This window comes from Numenius arquata, chromosome 9, assembly GCF_964106895.1.
Source record: "Numenius arquata chromosome 9, bNumArq3.hap1.1, whole genome shotgun sequence".
Lineage (NCBI taxonomy): Eukaryota > Metazoa > Chordata > Aves > Charadriiformes > Scolopacidae > Numenius > Numenius arquata.
The window spans coordinates 26,505,594-26,522,744 of NC_133584.1; the positions used below are offsets into that span (position 1 = coordinate 26,505,594).

A 17,151-nucleotide genomic window follows, 5' to 3' on the forward strand; every position below is an offset into this window, starting at 1 on the left:
AAGGGTGTGTCAGCCCACCAGCTTTAGCCACCACCAGCTTTTAAGCTCAAATAGCATTACATTTGGCACAACACTCTCCTCAGTGCTATCATCAGTACAGTCTCTTTTTTGCTGAAGCACAACAGATGACACTCAGAGTGGCTGACCTGACCTGCAAACACCTGAAGATGAACAGGTAGCTCACTTGCCAGCCTTCCTTACCATCTTTTTTCCCTTGGACTAACTCTGTTGCACCAAGTTGTTTTTTTTATAACGCAAAGACAGGCAAAGCAAGTCACAAGGCAGGGAAGACACCAGGACAGCAGGCTGCCCACCTGTGCCACAAATGTGGAAGCATGGAAGCTCCCTGTGGATGTATGGCCCACAGTGGCACCGCAGGGCCACAGCCTCTCCTCAGATACCACAGATGGAGGCTGTCTCCTCCAGGAGGAGGGAAGCTGTGGCACTGCAATTGTGCGAGGTTAAGCCCTGGCTCTTGGGGCAGCGCTGGTTCCCCAGACAGGTCCAAGGGTCCCACAGGACCACAGCTTTGCAGGGTGCAGGTGCTGGAGCACAAGGATTTGCACAGGTCCACATGGGAGGCAGTAGGAAGCCTGTAGCGTTTTGCTACAAGGTGGTATCAGTTTGTGATCCAGACTGGAAGCTCCTCTATGTGCCCTCCAGCAGAATTAGTAAAAACCAACCAGTTTCACACCAAAAAAAATTATTTGCAGAGGGGAATATGATAATTTGGCCTGCACTTGAACATGAACTTGATCCTCATCCATCTGCATCTTCCATGTCCACCAAAAACCCTCAGCAGAGCTCTGGGTGACAGACGTTAAAACTGCTTCCAATCCCCACTGATTTGCTATAGTTAGCCCAACAAAAACCATGGAGAAGATGATGTACCCAGTTCTTCAGACCACTATTTAATGATGCCACTTTGCTGACTCCATTAAAAACATCACTTCGATGCCATTCTTTCCCTCAGAACTATCCGGTCAGAAAACAAACTAGATACTGTTTCTCACAGTGGATTCACTTGCATTCCTCCCCACCTCTTACCATCTAAGTTGTTGGCTGTGTTGAGTGCATGAAGCATCTGTTCACACCACTGAGTGAATCCATCCTGGGCTTTATTAACCCCCTGGAACAATTTCAACAGCTTCTCCTCTTCTTCCACCTTCTTGTTTTGTCTACTTGTAATACCCACAGATTTACTGAGATAAAGAAAACACATAATAAATTATAAATTACCAGACTTACAAATCTGATTATAAATCAGACTTATCAACAGTATAGTATACAGTACGGTGTTACAAAGCTCGCTAGTTTACAAAATGCAAACACTGTTCAAGAACCAACTAATTTTCCAAGTAGATGACAAAATAAATTGTGAATGGTCACCTATTAGCTATTTTAGCTGCCTAAACAGATCCTGAGTGACACAGGAAAAAAAAAAGAAATACACAGGAAGATGTTATAACTGCTAAATGTTCATCTCAGGAGTGGCAGCCTTTCTTTGCAAAAGCTCCTTCCCCAATTCCTACCTGAGGCTGGCATTGCTTTTGTTTTTATTGGTCGAGTTACGAGGTCCCACTTCCTTCACTGCATCATCCCAGAAACCCATGTTTGAGTTTTTGGTATCAGCATTACTCCAGATGCTACTGACTAGGTCAGATGCCCACTGGTTGCTGGGATTAGTGTTTAGGGAGCCCCACACTGAATTCCCAATGCTGGTGTGCAGGTTAGAGTGCTGTTGAAACATAACAAAGAGATCCTGGTTATTAGCACCAGACCTGGCAGAACAGTAACAGACAAACACTGAGAACTCTCACGTACTGTCTCCCTCCACACACTGATTAGATAAATAACCATACGTACCGTAGTATTTCTGACTCTGTTCGGCTGCTGGTGCTGCTGTTGCTGCTGTTTCTGCATCTGCCTTGCCTCCTCCTGCTGTATCTCCAGCAGGGACTTGGTGGTGCCTGTTGGTTTGGTGACGTTACCCCAGCCTGACAATTTTTGCTGCTGTTGCTGCTGCTGTTGCTGGAGGGCTTTCATTAGTTCACGCTGCTGACGCCTTTGCTGTTGCAGGCAAGACAAAAGTGCTTGTCCATTACTTTCAGAAGATCATTACTATTCAAAAGTCTAGCTGGGAAACTGATTTAAAACTGACTTCACCCTCTTCTGGAGGAATCTGGCTGACCTACTATTTTTTGAGCCATTACAGTTCCTCCAAAAAGGGAGACACTAAGTAACTAGGTAAATACAAATTGCTCATTAGCCTAGGACAGAATCAGTTTGCCCAATCAGGATTGTAGCCAGCTAAGCATTTGGGGTCTTGGAGGAATACTTTCTCTGCTACCACCACTCGTCCCCCTGCCCCTTAAAATGCCCTGGTCTTGTCCATATCTGCAAACAAACTGCAGTATAGATGTGAAAAAATTTTATATCGTTTTGTGAATGTATTATACTCCTAGTGTTAAAAGGGTACAGTTTCCCCTCCTCACCTATTTATATTAAAAAGCTATTAAAAACCTTTAAACAAGTACTTATTAATCCTACACTAGAAAGACAGGATTTTATCTGAGTTATGTGCTGATATTTCAAGGAAACATTCCTCATCCTCATTATTCCTTCTAATCACTTAATCAACAGTATCACTCACTCTTAATAAGTTACCGTTAGCGTATTTACCTCTTCTCGAAGCTGCCGTTCTCGTTCTTCTTCTAACTTTTGGATTTCTGCCAATGACAGTGTGGTCTGGGATTGACAAGCTCCTGAATTTGATTGCTGACCCCAAGTTGAAGATGAAGGGAGCTGGGCCAAAACCCACATAATTAAGAATTACAAAATGTTTTAGAGAATACCACTGAAGTATAATCATGAAAAAAAATCAGTATAAGCTCACAGCACAGGGGAAAAGAAAGGCCACCTTTAAACTCTAGCAAAACATTGGAAAATATAAAATGGCATAATTAAGTATTAAAAATTACACTCAAAGTATAAACTGTATGTTTCTTTCAATTGCCCTCTGATGTATCATAGTGTCAAAGACACAACAGTAACAGACAGACATGGAGAACTCCAACTTGATATTCCTTATCAAGAAAAAGGTAACACACAACTCCCTGAAAAATAGCAATCAATTTTGATTTAAAAAGCTTTAGAAACTTTGCACTGGCCCTTGATCATTGCAGCAGAATAAACTGTTCTGTACTCAGGAACCCTTTCCATTATGTTTCTATCAACTGAGCCTTTTTCTTTTGGGTTTTGCAACTTACTTTCCTTTTGTTTCTCCTATCACTTTTAAAGTCAACTTTTCACCCTCTTCCCTCTCCAGATAGTTCATCCCTCCCTGGTCTAAACTCCTGAATTCAGCTGCCGTTTTACTCACTACACTGAACTGGAGGAGCAAGTTAAGCTGTAGAAACCCGTTACCTTCATTTGTGCAAGTTGCTGCTGTTGCTGCTGTTGTTGCAGCCGTCGTAAAGCCTCCTGCTGCTGCTGCCTCTGTCTCATTATTTCTTTCTGGCGCTGGAGTTCCAGCTCCTTGCGCTTTCGCTCTTCTTCTTCGAGCCGCTGTCTGGCTGCCTCTTCTTCCATGCGTAGCCGACTTTCTTCAAGTCGCCGTTGAGCTTCCTCCTCTTCACGCGCCCACTTGGCAGCCTCCTCTTCCTTCCCAGGACATAAAGAAGAGTAAAGTCTAAGCAGACTCAGAAAATCTAAATCACTTCTACTCTCTAGTACTGAGAGCCTGACAGAAGAGAGAGGCCTTTAAATGTAATCTGGGCTGGTTAGGGTTAGGCTCATTTAGCTTTACATTTCTCAGACAAGAAAGCCCAATAATATAGTCTACATCACCTCAAAGTGTAACTTTCCCATTGCTCCACCAAGGGACTTGGAAGAGAATGACATCCCCCTAGTTCAGACTAGGTAATTTCACACCACTTTCCCTCTAGGAGTTATGCACCTTGCAAGTCTGAGCTGCTTCTATCGGCTTACACTTACATTCAAGTACTGCTATAGTTTCAGTGAAATAAAAATTGACAGGAATAAAGGCAAAAGAGGTGTTGACATGAAAGAAGACAACAGATGACAAAGATGGTGATGTTTTCTGTTGTTACTGAACACTAGAGCTGCAAAGGAAAAGATGCTTCTGCTAACAAAGGAGATGACTGTGTGGTGGGACAGAAATGGCGATGAAGGTCTTATAAGGGAGGGCCTTGAAAAAGAATTTTTAAATAATAACTGGCAATTCTGAAATGAACCTGGAAGCTAATGTGAAGCCAATTGTGTTTCAAGTTGACTTTGATTTAGGGACAGTGCCAGCATCAATTTGGGGGTTGGAAGCTCAAGTTCCCCAATACGGACTGCTAAAGCTGACCCCAAGGCTAAAAAAAAAAAAAAAAAACACCTGTTAATAGTAAGAGAAGAAACAGGGAAGAAAAAAGCTGAAACTTCAGTAGTGGGTATAGTCTTGGCCTAGTACAGAAAGATTGGCAGAAATTATCATCTCAGATGATGTTAAAGATGACAATACTACAGTAAAGGTCCAGAGACCAACAATTCAAAACAAATTATTATTCTGGTGCTGTACTCTGCCTTTCTTCAAAAGAAATACCATGCTGCAAAGCCATTCTTAAGGCTCAAACATGAAGGAAAACACTCATGCAACACAAATCTCTTCTCCAAAGGGCAGATCGAATTCTGATTATTTTGTCTGAAACCAGGATACAGGTAAAAAGCCTATTTTTCATTCACTTGATACTGTCTACAAGCTTTGCCTTCCTCCACCAGAACTGATGGTCTCTCAGGCACGGGTGCAAGTTTCAAAACTTGTTCGTTCTGGCAGCCTTCATAAATATATTAGGTCTCTTGCCATTTTTCACCTGTTTACGAATTAATTCCTCTCGCTGCCGTCTTTCCTCCTCTTCTCTTCTTCTCTCTTCCAATCTTCTAAGTGCTTCCTCCTGCTGTTGCCGCTCCTCTTCCTCCCGCTGCCGCCTTAGTGCAATTTCCTGCTCTCGTTGTCTCCTCAGGGCTTCCTCCTGGAGTTGGGAACAAGATGTCAATCTATAAATGCCATTCTATTGATGAACCACATCAGAACACAGACTACAATATGGTCTGGCCAGATAAACGGCCTCAAAAAAAGTTCCTTAGCTCCAAGCTAAATAATACCAAAACAACTGCATTAAACACTACGGACCCACATGTTAACAAGTTTTTTGATGCAATGTGCATCTCATACTTTTCATTACAACAATTTATGTAACACATGAAATCATTGGCTATCTTTGGTTTTAAAACGGTGTTGAGAATGAAAACAAAGGGTGAGACTACTCTTTCCAGTATGTATTAACTGTACTTGAGTATGATATGTATTTTTTTTAATGTGTGGGTATCAATAATTCCTTTTTTTTGGGTGTCAGTTTAAGTTGGAAGCTTTTCCTACTTATAGGTGGTTTCTAAATACTTGTAGTGCACTCGAGTAATCAAACTCAAACCACGTCTCCAGACACCAGAAATAAGCTGAAGAAGACCAGTGCGCTTAAGGACACTGCAACCTTTGGAAGTCCCAGAGACGTGGAACTCGATGAAGGGGTTTTACTGGGCTATTCCTATGCTGTTTAAATATTATGGGCAACAAAAAGGTCTCGAGGGCTTTGATTTTTTGGCCATCCCTAAATTACTTAAATAGCTACCCATAAATTATGTTTTGCTTTCCTAGTGGCAAAATTATTTACTTAACTCAAAAATAAATATCAGCACCCTTTCCTGCTGCTCTGAAGATCAACATAAACAGAAATTTTTCCATTCTGCTCCTTGGTTTTTGGAGGAATAGGGCACAGCCAGCCCTCTGCTGGCTTCCCATATATTGTTAAATGGGAGCTCATCTGTGCAACTTTTCCCCCAGTTCTGACTTTTCCTTGCATAAAATCGCCTTGGGTTTTGTTGCCTTTTCTCATCTCTAAAGTCCAGCATCTGTGTTAAGGCCACCCTGCTTTTCATCCCTTCTTATTCTTCTCTCCACTTTCTGACTTATCCTGCCAGCTCAACCTAAAGATCCTATTTTTTGGACAAGAACATCTTTAAGCTTTCATAAATACATTTTCCTTTTGAATGATCAGTACTGTGCAATCGTACTCTTACAAGTTGTTTTTTTTTATAAGCAATACATTATTCCCAGGATGAAGGGAGACTAATTGTGCAGCATGGACATACATTTTGAACTCGGGTAAATCGAGGAAGTTAATTCTGAAATCTAAGACTCATTTACTAAATCTGATAACAAACCTTCCTATACACACAGCATAGATAAACTGCAACGCAGCTCCCTGACCAACTGGAGGGGGGTTTCTCTCTGACAATGGCTAACTTCAGATGTCTACAAGATAACTGTCAGTAGACAGAACATTTTTTATAAGCAACCCTATGGCACTGAGGCTGATTACTGATATTACTGGCTGCAAGCCAAGAAGTAATTCATATTTCTGTATATCACTTAAGTGGTTTAGTGCTAAATGTAAGTGTAAGTTTTCCTTCTACTAGCTGGACATAAAACAGGAGCCCGTGAGTCATTTTCTCATTAATCAAGTTCTTGATTTGTCGTATTCACAAAAGCTTCAAGCATAACACACAACAATTAGACCATTTTGTTACTTGGGCCTGTAACTGAATTAACTGGACACATGCAGTCAAGTCACAATAACCAAGTGTCCCCGATATAAGTGCTGAAAAAAATTCTGCTTGCTTTTTTTTTTTTTCTGAATAGTCTACTGAGGAGGCTGGAGGTGTGCCAGGACTTTGCTGGACTAGAGACCACACATCAGAATCTCAGCTCAGGATGCCCAGTTGCCACCCAGGCTGGGGGGATGTTTGGCTCTAGTCACTGATGTAATACATGGTACCTGAGAGAGATGAACAAAAGTCACCAAGTCCTCCTTTACGACAACAGTTCATTGACATCTCTGCCCTACTTCCCCTTTGGGAAATGAGGCTAGAATTGTCATTAATAAAACTGTAGGGATCTCTTTGTTGCTCAGGCATGCCAGGAGAGACACTGTTGAATGGCAGCAATTTTTTTTTTAAAAAAAAAAAGACTTCTCTCTCCTAGAGAACTAAAGATGAACAGTGTTGTACCAACATGAGGAAAAAATCTGCAAGATTATGAGAAGCTGTGAACCACATGGCTGATGTGACTCTTTTTTCCTACTCTTTACAGCTATAGAAAAGGTTGTCTTAATATTTACTTCTGTATCTTCTTATTATTCAGTGTTTTTGTTTCAGCATGTGACCAAAACCATTCAAAGCTCTCCAGCTTTCTGCTGCTGAATTGTACGGGAAACAGACATTCCTTTGGCTCTTACTGCTTCCGTATTCATGGCTTCCTGCTCCAAGAGAATCCCAATATTCTTTAGCATCTTTTCTAATAATTGTTTTCAACACACGTATCTTGCTGTACAATTGATTTCAGAGCTTTTAAAATATTTATAATATTGCAGAAAATGCTGAAGTAGCAAGCCTCGTTTCAGTAGGCTCTGGATTCTTAAACAAAATATTATAGAATTTTTTGCAGAAGTTAAACATCTGCAATTCTGCTCGTCTATGTTACTACGGCTTACAAATCTTTTAGTTTTGCGGATCTCGTCTTTGGATCAGGTAAAGAAAGCACTAAAGATACAATTCAGAGAAAACAATTATTAGCTAATTATTAAACCTCAAATTTTGTTCCTGAAAGTGAACAATCATTACAAAATAGAAAATATCAGATCAGAAACAAAAAAGAAATACAGGAGCTACACAAGCTGGGCATTACTGTTTGCAATTCTACAGTGCAAGTAATTGATGAAAACTATGAACAGAACTGGATTCAACATTTGGTATGACATTTCATCCTACAGAATTGAATTTCTATTAGTTATTTTTTTTTATTTAGAATTCACCATCAACAGCATATTTACTAACCTTATATACTAGTCTTTTATGCAGTATTACATCAAAAGCCTTCCTGAAGTCCAGGCAGATTAAGTCTACTGCTTCACCCCTCTCAGCTCTCACTGTCATCTCCTCAAAAGAAGTTAATCAAATTTGTTAAGCATCATCTCCTCTGCATAAATCCATGCTAATAAATCAGTTCATCCCTGATTCTACAATGCCTTCCAGTACAGAAGTCAGATTCAAATATTAGACCAGTTTTGTTTGTTTTTTGGTTTTGTTTTTTTTTTTTAAATACAGAATACATTATTATTTTCTCTTTCCAGAGAAGTGCTTAAACTCTTTCGTTACCTTTTCAAGACATTACTGCTCAGAATTAAGCATTGTGGCAATTATTCCATTGGTAATGAACTAAGATACTTGCTGTTACTGCTTTTCAACCGCATTCTGTTTCCTCCTTGTAAGTAATTATTTCCCACGACATGTCAGAAAGGGAGAATCAGATTGTTTACTGTACAAATCCAAAGTGAACAAAACACTTTGGAATTTCATGGACATTTCTAAGAAGTTATACACAGTAGCAAAACTGTTACTCTGAAAAGAAACAACCCAAGTCTATTTATTTGAAGCCACCATGGATGAAACACATTGAGTTACCAGGTGATATGCTGAAAAATTAATTATTAAAACAGATCTAAAGCAATTTAACTCAAAATTTAAAACTTTTGGGTATATTATTGCTTTAGTGCTGCAGTAAAGCTTGAATTCGAGCATCAAAGGATGCTTTTCCACTGTATACCATAATGACTTGCTGTACACAAAGTAGATACATTAAACCAAGGAGCCATTTATTTACAGACTTGATTCTTAAAGATACCATGAAAGATAGACTACAGTGTGATAAGTAGTTATTAAAAGAATTGTTCAGTGACAAAACCCAAACACTGAGTGAATTGAGGTCTATGACTAACTTACAAATAAAACTAAAGATTCTAGAGGCTTCCTCAGAAATGTTTGATCCTTAAACCAGGAAATGTGCTTTACAACTGCCTCCCTAAGCACATAGAAAATATTACAAGGCCAAAATTATTTATTACTTTCACCTATTATTCATATGGTACTTTAAAGGGCATTTATTGACTAACTCCTTAGTGAATAACCTGAACATGCTTGCCCTTATCCTGCGCATGCAGAGTGAAAACTAACTTCCACTGTCTTTCCCTCCTATGACACTTAAGGAACAATTAAGCTTTCTTCCATACAAAATTCAGAAGTAAATGCTAGAAAAGTCAAGCTAATAATGTCTCCATTCCATGTTCTTTTAAGATTAAGGACGTACTACAAACTCCTAGATTTATTCTCCTACTGCAACACAGATCACGTCATTCATTTCAACAAATCTGTCCAAACTACATCCTTTCCCAAGTACCAACTCCAGAAAATAAAGCTGACAGACTATGACATAACCCAGATAATTAATTATTCAAAAAAATATTTACTAAGTTAAAAAAAAGAGGAAAAGAACTAAATTTAACATCTCTTTTTCCACTATGGCCTCTACTACGTTTTATTCATTTGAAAGGGCTGCTCAAGCTCCAGTCTACTCCAGAACATACCCTTATCAAAACACTAGACTGCATAAATGGTGAATAAGAGATTAAACATACAATAACCAGGCAACTAACTAACACCTAGTATTGACACTAAGAAGTTGGGAGGGAATATTCCACATGGAATAAAGCCTCTCAGCTCACAAACAGGTACCTATCTTGAAGTGAACCATCAGAGCCCATTTCTCAGATTGCAATTTGGGCTCTTAAAAAAATCAAGAGCAGAAGAATCATTTCATATACTCACATGAAAAATATTAGAACTGTCTTCATACACACCTACCAAAGATTAATTAGACCCCACAGGATTCTTAAAGTGAGTTTTATAAAGTATTAAAATTAGAGATGAACTACATTGAGGAAACTCACTTGCTTCCTGCGGGCCAGTTCTTCTTCTTCCCGTCGTTTCCTCTCATCTTCCTGCTGCCTCCTAAGTAGCTCTTCTTGTTGCCTCCGAAGCTCCTCCTGCCTTTTCCTCTCCTCTTCCTCTCGTTTGGCCCTCATTTCCACTTCTCTCCTCTCTTGCTCTAGCTACAATTCACATAAAACTATACTCAGATGCAGGTAACGTATTCCTACACCATTTCTTAGGGCAACTCTGCTGAGATTATAGTAACAACATAACAGATGAAGCCTCTGACAGATGCTCTCCCTTAATTGTAATTTTACCTATCAGCTGGCTGCCTGCTGGGGTCAGATTGCTGAAATACTCTAGAATAATTTCTGACAATTTCTGTTCTGTAATGAACACCAGTTCTCTAGTCAGACTTTCTACATCAGCTCCTTAAAATAACCTCTGACTTTAGAAGCTAGTAGCAAGTTGCTTTGCAGTCATCAGAAATAATCAGTTTCAGGAAATGTACAGAATCATATAGGTTTGAATTTATGAAAATAATTTAACACTAGAGTAAATGTGAAACAACCCCGACAAATTCCCCAAACCAATTCTGGTGAAACAATGCAATGATTAAAAGAACATCTACCTGCTCCTACTCCGGGTTTGGCACAACAGCTCTTGATGAGCCAATTTAAAACAGAGGTGGCTAGTGAAGAGTTTTTAATCACAAGTGTGAAAAAATATAACCCCTACTTTAGAGGTCAGTAATATCTCCAGAGCAATGGTTTCCAAACAGCAGTCCGCAAGGATTTCATAACTGGTTTTTATAATCCATATTCTCTTTATGGTGTTTTCCATGAATATCTAATCAAAATTGTACAGAGTGGCCTGAAGATTGAAGAGCTAATAGTCTTCCATTGCCTCAAGAAACACAGCTACATCGCAGAACAGCAATCCCAACTTCTTACAGTACAAAACAGTTTCTGACCTTTGCAGCTTTGGCCTTCTCGAGCTGCTGAAGTTGTTCTAGAGCTGGTCCCTGAGCTGCAGTATCAATGGGGAGATCCCAGACACTGCTTCCTTCCCAGACTAGATAGTGAAGAAAACAAACATTGACAAGCAAAAATAAGCACATCAACAAAAAACAACTGGAAGCGGAAAATCTTGTGTATGTAGTTACTATATTTTATGAACTAAAATCATGACAATACATTCTTCTTAGTCAGTAAAGGGCCACTTTATCTTCCTGTAGAACAAGGCTTGTCTATTACTGAAGCAAGGCTGGGTTTCCTACAAAATTCCACACATGAAGCATCTATTCAAACTCCTCCCATCAGAGCAGAACACCTTTATAATATAACACTCAATACTTTTGGATCAAGACTTCCTATAACCATGGCAAAAATTACCATATTCTTCACAGCTCTCAAATGGAATTTAAACTGCAAGGCAAAGTAGCCTGAACCAGATAAAAAAATACTGATGCAGAAATAATTTCCCCTAATATCAAAAAAGGAGCCATCATCTCAAAGACGCTGGCTCTTAATCCGTGAACTTTTCTCAATGTATCTGACCCGTGCTAAGCATCTTACCTGTAGGTTGTGAAGCTGACTGAAGTTCCCATATTGAGCCAGTGTCCGGCACTGACACAGACCTTGTAACAGGTGGCATCATGTTCTGTTCAGATATTCTGTAATACCAACAGGAAGAGTCAACATGCCACTTCCAGGGAGAGGACTGCTCTGAACACGCATGAGATTCAGTAACTTGTAACATACTCCTTTCCTTCCACACCTCTATTTAAAACAAAAATATGATGCGGACGATACTACTTGTTTGCAGAGTTCTTGCCCATCTCATCCCTGCTGCCAAGTCAAGGGCTAAGCCAGATATTGCTACAGTTTTGCATTTGCTGCTTATAGGCTAGTTTGAGGAAAAAGCATCTAATATTGCAGAACTCAACCAGCAAAGCCATTCCCTTACCAGCACAACAGGTATGTCAAAATGGGATGATTTCAACTATAAGATTTTCCTGCTCATTTTCATAAACATTCTCTGACACGAAGGCTACATATATAAAGAAATATTAGACATCCTGCAACTGTTTCACATCCACACAATCTTTGAAATATGTAAGGCTCAAACATGAGCAAACTTGAATAGGATGGACCGCTGACAAGGGTACAATTATCATTATATACAAGTTAGAGTATAGGAAGAATGGTATTCAGTTCAAGTCTGGGCTAACTCACCTCATCTTCAGGGCCTGGAACTGTTGCAAGAGAATAGCGAGCTGCTGCTGCTGCTGGGATGAGAGGGCTGCCTTTTGCTGCTGGGCCAGCACCTGTGCATATTGTTGTCTTCAAAAGAGAAGCAGAGAATCACTGGTATTTGTTCGCTTGCTTGTTTATATAATGCCCAAGTTGCAGAAGTTGCATACAGATTCATTCTCCGGGACTAATGCCCACTGACCTATATAATGTACACGCTAAATACCAGAGGAAACCACAGAATGGGGCCTTGGAACGAATAAAAATACAAGAATACAACAAAACTGGCCCACATGAGCACAACCAAATTTCTCCTCACCCTCAACTACGTCAACTGGTTATTGCTGTCCAGTGTTACTCTCGTAAGCTGTGCCACACTACTTGCCTTTTCTATAAGTTACATACACTCAATCTGGCTTTGATGACTGTCCACCTAAACAAATCATAGTCATGGCACATGCTTTCAGGACCCCTTGAACCAGTAGTCCAGATGATTGTTTTCTTTTCTCCTAGCTCTTACAAAACTAGTTGTTAGGAACTGGCCAGAACTGAAGAACTGTCAGCTTGGTCAAAAATGGATGACAAACTGCTTTCTCCAGCAGTTACCTTCCACTGATCTTCAAAAAGCTAAGCAAGCAGACCAAAAATAGGTTCTGCCTTCTCCATCTCCACTTCAAAAGACATGTAAACCTTCCCCTGACTCCAAAACATATGAACTGCATCACAAGGGTAGCTGGGATTCAATCTGACCATAACAGCTACCCTTGTCGCCGGTCTCACCAAAGTAGCTACACGTGACACCGAAAAAGACTGAAAAGTGTGCCTGAGGTAGCCACACTCTGTCCTAATCCTGTAGGCTATCAAGCCTCTGGTGTTTGTGGAAACAGGCTACTGCTGCTGGAGGTGAAGCACTCCCAGCCCCACTGCCCAAGGAAACAATGACAAGAAGCTGAACCCAGATGCCTAAAAAACAGAGCAGAACAGAGCCACTAGAAGGTCTCTGGGACCAGGAGTCTTACTGTATTAGAAGATGCTGATACTGGAGGTGCTGCATTTGGATCAGGGCCAACTCTTGTTGCCTAGTCAGCCGCTCTTGGTCCAGCTCGCCCTGTGTTTAGGAATAAAACATTCTATTTTAGTAATATATAACAACAGCAGTAGTACATTGCAAATGCAAGCAATGTAAAAGTTACATTCTGAACTGAAAAGACAAAGAAAATAGAAAAATACCTATACAGAGATCAACATTTACAAACAAAGCCTATAGCACGGTGACTGTGAAATATACGGCACTTGTACTTATCACAAGTTCCTTCCAGCCACAGACATGGCAAAACAAACATTTTTAAACTGAGTCTTTTCTCTTCTTAAAAAGGTAACTTAACACAGGGTTCAACTTTGGGGCTTGGAACACCTGCGATTGCAAGACAGAGCAGCTGACTTGAAAATAGTTCAATTTCCATTTATTACAGGACTCTTTGAATATTGTAACTGTCATGTAATTACCAGGTGTGGAAGCGGTGCTGGACCTGGAGTGAAGGGTACCCTGCCCCACATTTTCATGATGTCTCCCAGTGGCTGGAAAGTCTCATCGCAGGCTCTCTTGACCAACAGCGACATAGTGAAGTATCCGGCCTGGAACCACTCTGCCATCTCCTGATTACTGAAAGGACCTGAAATAATAACCAACCAATACACATGGGGGGAAGGGGAAGTGAGGCCAAGTTGAGTATATGGGAAATAAAGAGCACGGTGCTTGTTAAAGCGACACAGTACCTCGTGTTCCTGTCCATCTCATCCACTTGTCTGGACAGACAGTACATTCAAGGCTGGAATGTCAATGCACACATCTAGATCTTTGCATTCCCCCAGAGAGTCTTTACTGAAAAGTGCACAACTGCTTTTACCATGCGTTGGAGGGAGACGAGTCCGAGATGAAAGCCAAGCAGCCACGGTGGTGTGGAGCTTGGTCCAGCAAACACACGTCCTGCCTTCCAGCAGAGCTCACTACTTGGGGCTCAGCACCAGGGTGACAACAGTCCAGTTTGGACCTCTGCAGTAGCCACTAGTTGACAGTGCTAAAAATCACCAGCACTACCTTCCCCACATATACTGCACAGATAATTAAACACTCTTAGCCTGTTTCAACTCTTGCCTTCAAATCAGAGGAACTCATATCTTTTATAGAAGTTTTGCTTCCGGAACTTAGCAGACAAGCAGATCCACCTCTGAGTGCAAGATTACATTTTTTAAGATGAGGAAACCAGTTTTTCCTTTCTTGAGAAGTGACATTTCTTCCCTTCCTCTTTTTCCCGAGAAAGATTTCAGTCACTTCCTTTAAAGGGGGACTCCTATACTATTTTCACATATCCAAAGGGACACAAAGCCAGTATAAAAAAAATAAATAGGTTATTCAACAGAGTAAGAACCACGTAAATACAATTTTTTCAAAAACATCTTCTGAAAAGCAAGAATGTTGAGTAATTCTTGCCTTCTCTGTAAAAGCATCTTTAGAAGCTAATTCCTCCCAGGGAATATCACAAGAGGTATCCCAGGAAAAAAAATGTGGGAGCGTTTACTTTTGGAGGTCACATTCGAGGCACTACTTACACCAGTGAAAAACTGTCAGATCATCACTGAGCAATAAACACTCAGCAACAACTAAGATACAGTTTGAAGCACAGTGAGCAAATAAAAATGCTTTATGGATAGCATCCTTCAAACTTAAAGGGGCGAGAAGAAAACCCTAAAGATATGTAATACCTGCAGACAAGAGACTAGCTCAGAGCCCCCAGATAACATCCCCACAAACCCTATCTAGAGCTGACAGCTGAGGAAGCCATTCACACTAAACATCATTAGCAACTACTATTTAGCGAAGTACAGCAAGTAAGGAACTCACTGCTTAACTGCATTTTTTGGAGGCAGCAAAGCAGCTGCTAAAACACAACCCTGAGACCTCGAAAAGAAAAGTGCCTTCTGAAAGCAAAGATGCAAGTATCTATACGAAAGGCCTGTTACGACTTTCATTGCAAAAAAAAAAAAAAAAACACATTTCTTAAGGGAAAACTGCAAGCATGAAACAGTTATTATGCAAACTGATAAGGCACTGGCTACAAGTACAATTTAAACTGAGAGTACATGTGAGTACCGGCTTGCAAAAAATTGCTTTCTCTTTGCTCTAGATTCTAAACAAAATACCCTTCCCTGAATACTCAGCATCTTCAGGCTGACACTAGAAAACTGATTTCAGTGTTTCTCATGGATTCTTCAACAAGCTACTGAATGGCCACATTCTTGTTTTGTTTCCACTATTATCTGGAAATCTGAGTAACTATTGGCATGAAAAACAGGTTTTAGTCTAATCTCAGTTTACAGAAACACGAAGTGACGACAAAGCTTAGCCATGATAAAGTCTAATTCTGGACATGAGACATGCTGAGCTGGTGGGGGCAGTGGTGAGTAGAAGATCTATTTTCAAGATCTAATTCTAGAATGGTCAATTTCCTGCACCGCTTTTTTAAAAACAAGCATCAGTATCTGTTTGCAGTAATTTTGTGAAGAACTCTAAAAGTTCTGTGAAACAAAAGAGGAAGCGTAAAGGGCACAGACCTACCCTGAATTTCTCCTTGCGGATCTTTGTAGTACCATTTCTGCATGGCTTCATGGAACAACGGCATAGAGGAACCCTTTGCTCTGTGCTCTTGAATTTTTGCTGCTAGCCTTTCATCATCAAGGGCACTGTCCTGTAGGTATGCCACCATCTTCTCTGCTTGCTGCAGGAGACATCAAAACCAGCAAGGAATGCAAGAGTTAGATGTGTGCTTACAGATTTGAAAACGAGGGTGCCAAATACAACAACCTTGTGCTATCCAGCGCTCAAGAGTGCACCGGGAATTACAGGCAACTTAAGGCCTTGTCTAACTCCACCAGAAACCCAGAGCTCAGCCTACCACCTTGTCAGAATCACAAATAAGCACGGTTCACTCACCTAAGGAAAGCTTTAAAACAACTTGCCATGAAAGTCCCACACGGTATCACGGTGAAAAATACAACAGGTACGGGAGCACTAGCATGAAAAGTGCTCCACATCCCAGCAGTAACTAAACTTTCATGAACACAGTCTGTGATTTATGTATGTTGGGATTTTTGGTTTGTTTGTTCTTTTTAAACATATTGGGCACACTGTTTTATGATTTCTCAGGCAAACAGTAAGGCTACTTGACAGTGGTCATAAGCACTAGGATCTGTAGCTCTTTAATAATGGGTATAGCACCCTTATTCAGGAAAATACTACAGGAGCTTGAATTATTCTCCATTAAAATAATGGAAGGAAGAAAAGTAGCTTTCAGTATACACTGTAGAGTTTCAGCTGCATTTCTGGTTTTATGGGCTTCAAATATTTTTTGCATTCCACATTCCTCCAGTCTCACGATTGTCAACAACAAAGGAATTTGAGAAATTTTACCTGCTCTAGGTGTTTGAGGCCCTCTTCATCATCTGGGTCAGTGGGAATGTTGCCCATGCCTGGAGCAGCTGTGACAGGTGTTTGAACTGGCCGCAGAGCAGGATTTGAATTTGAAACAGGAGGAGAGAGATGAGCAGGAGAAGCTGTGTCTGCAGAAATCTGTGGCAAAGGTTGAGCAACAGAAGCCAAATCTACAGAAAAAAAAGTTAAAATTAGTTGATTATCTTTAACATGAAAATCAGTGAAAATTACTTTTATGAACTTAACTGTAGAAAACATTCAACAGCTCAAAATTAGCACCAAAGCAAAAGTATTTTCAGATTTTCTGTATGTATTTTTCTGCACATTGGTATTGTTTGCAGCACAGGGACGCAACTAAACTTCAAGGAACAAAGAGTTTAGTTCTAACATTGCAGAATTCAGCACATTTCAGCATATCCCGTTCCCTGGCCGTATTTTCCAGGGACTGATCTGCTTTACCACAATGAGACACATGCACACCCAGCTCATGTTTCTCTAAACTGCGTTACAATGTGAAGT

General features: G+C 40.4%; 1 protein-coding gene across 1 annotated transcript in view; it reads right to left on the minus strand.

Annotated features, from left to right (window-relative positions):
• Positions 1-1,528: 1,528 nt before the first annotated feature.
• The window catches only part of GIGYF2 (GRB10 interacting GYF protein 2), a 61,948-nt gene continuing 46,325 nt past the window's right edge, over positions 1,529-17,151 (minus strand). The window contains exons 11-23 of the mRNA XM_074153611.1: positions 16,612-16,802; positions 15,760-15,919; positions 13,650-13,816; positions 13,163-13,251; positions 12,126-12,233; positions 11,466-11,563; positions 10,862-10,962; positions 9,906-10,067; positions 4,878-5,036; positions 3,427-3,663; positions 2,683-2,805; positions 1,867-2,070; positions 1,529-1,738 (exon numbers count right to left, since the gene is read on the minus strand). Of these exons, the coding sequence (XP_074009712.1) occupies positions 1,529-1,738; positions 1,867-2,070; positions 2,683-2,805; positions 3,427-3,663; positions 4,878-5,036; positions 9,906-10,067; positions 10,862-10,962; positions 11,466-11,563; positions 12,126-12,233; positions 13,163-13,251; positions 13,650-13,816; positions 15,760-15,919; positions 16,612-16,802 (2,009 nt within the window). The remainder of the gene's footprint in view (positions 1,739-1,866; positions 2,071-2,682; positions 2,806-3,426; positions 3,664-4,877; positions 5,037-9,905; positions 10,068-10,861; positions 10,963-11,465; positions 11,564-12,125; positions 12,234-13,162; positions 13,252-13,649; positions 13,817-15,759; positions 15,920-16,611; positions 16,803-17,151) is intronic.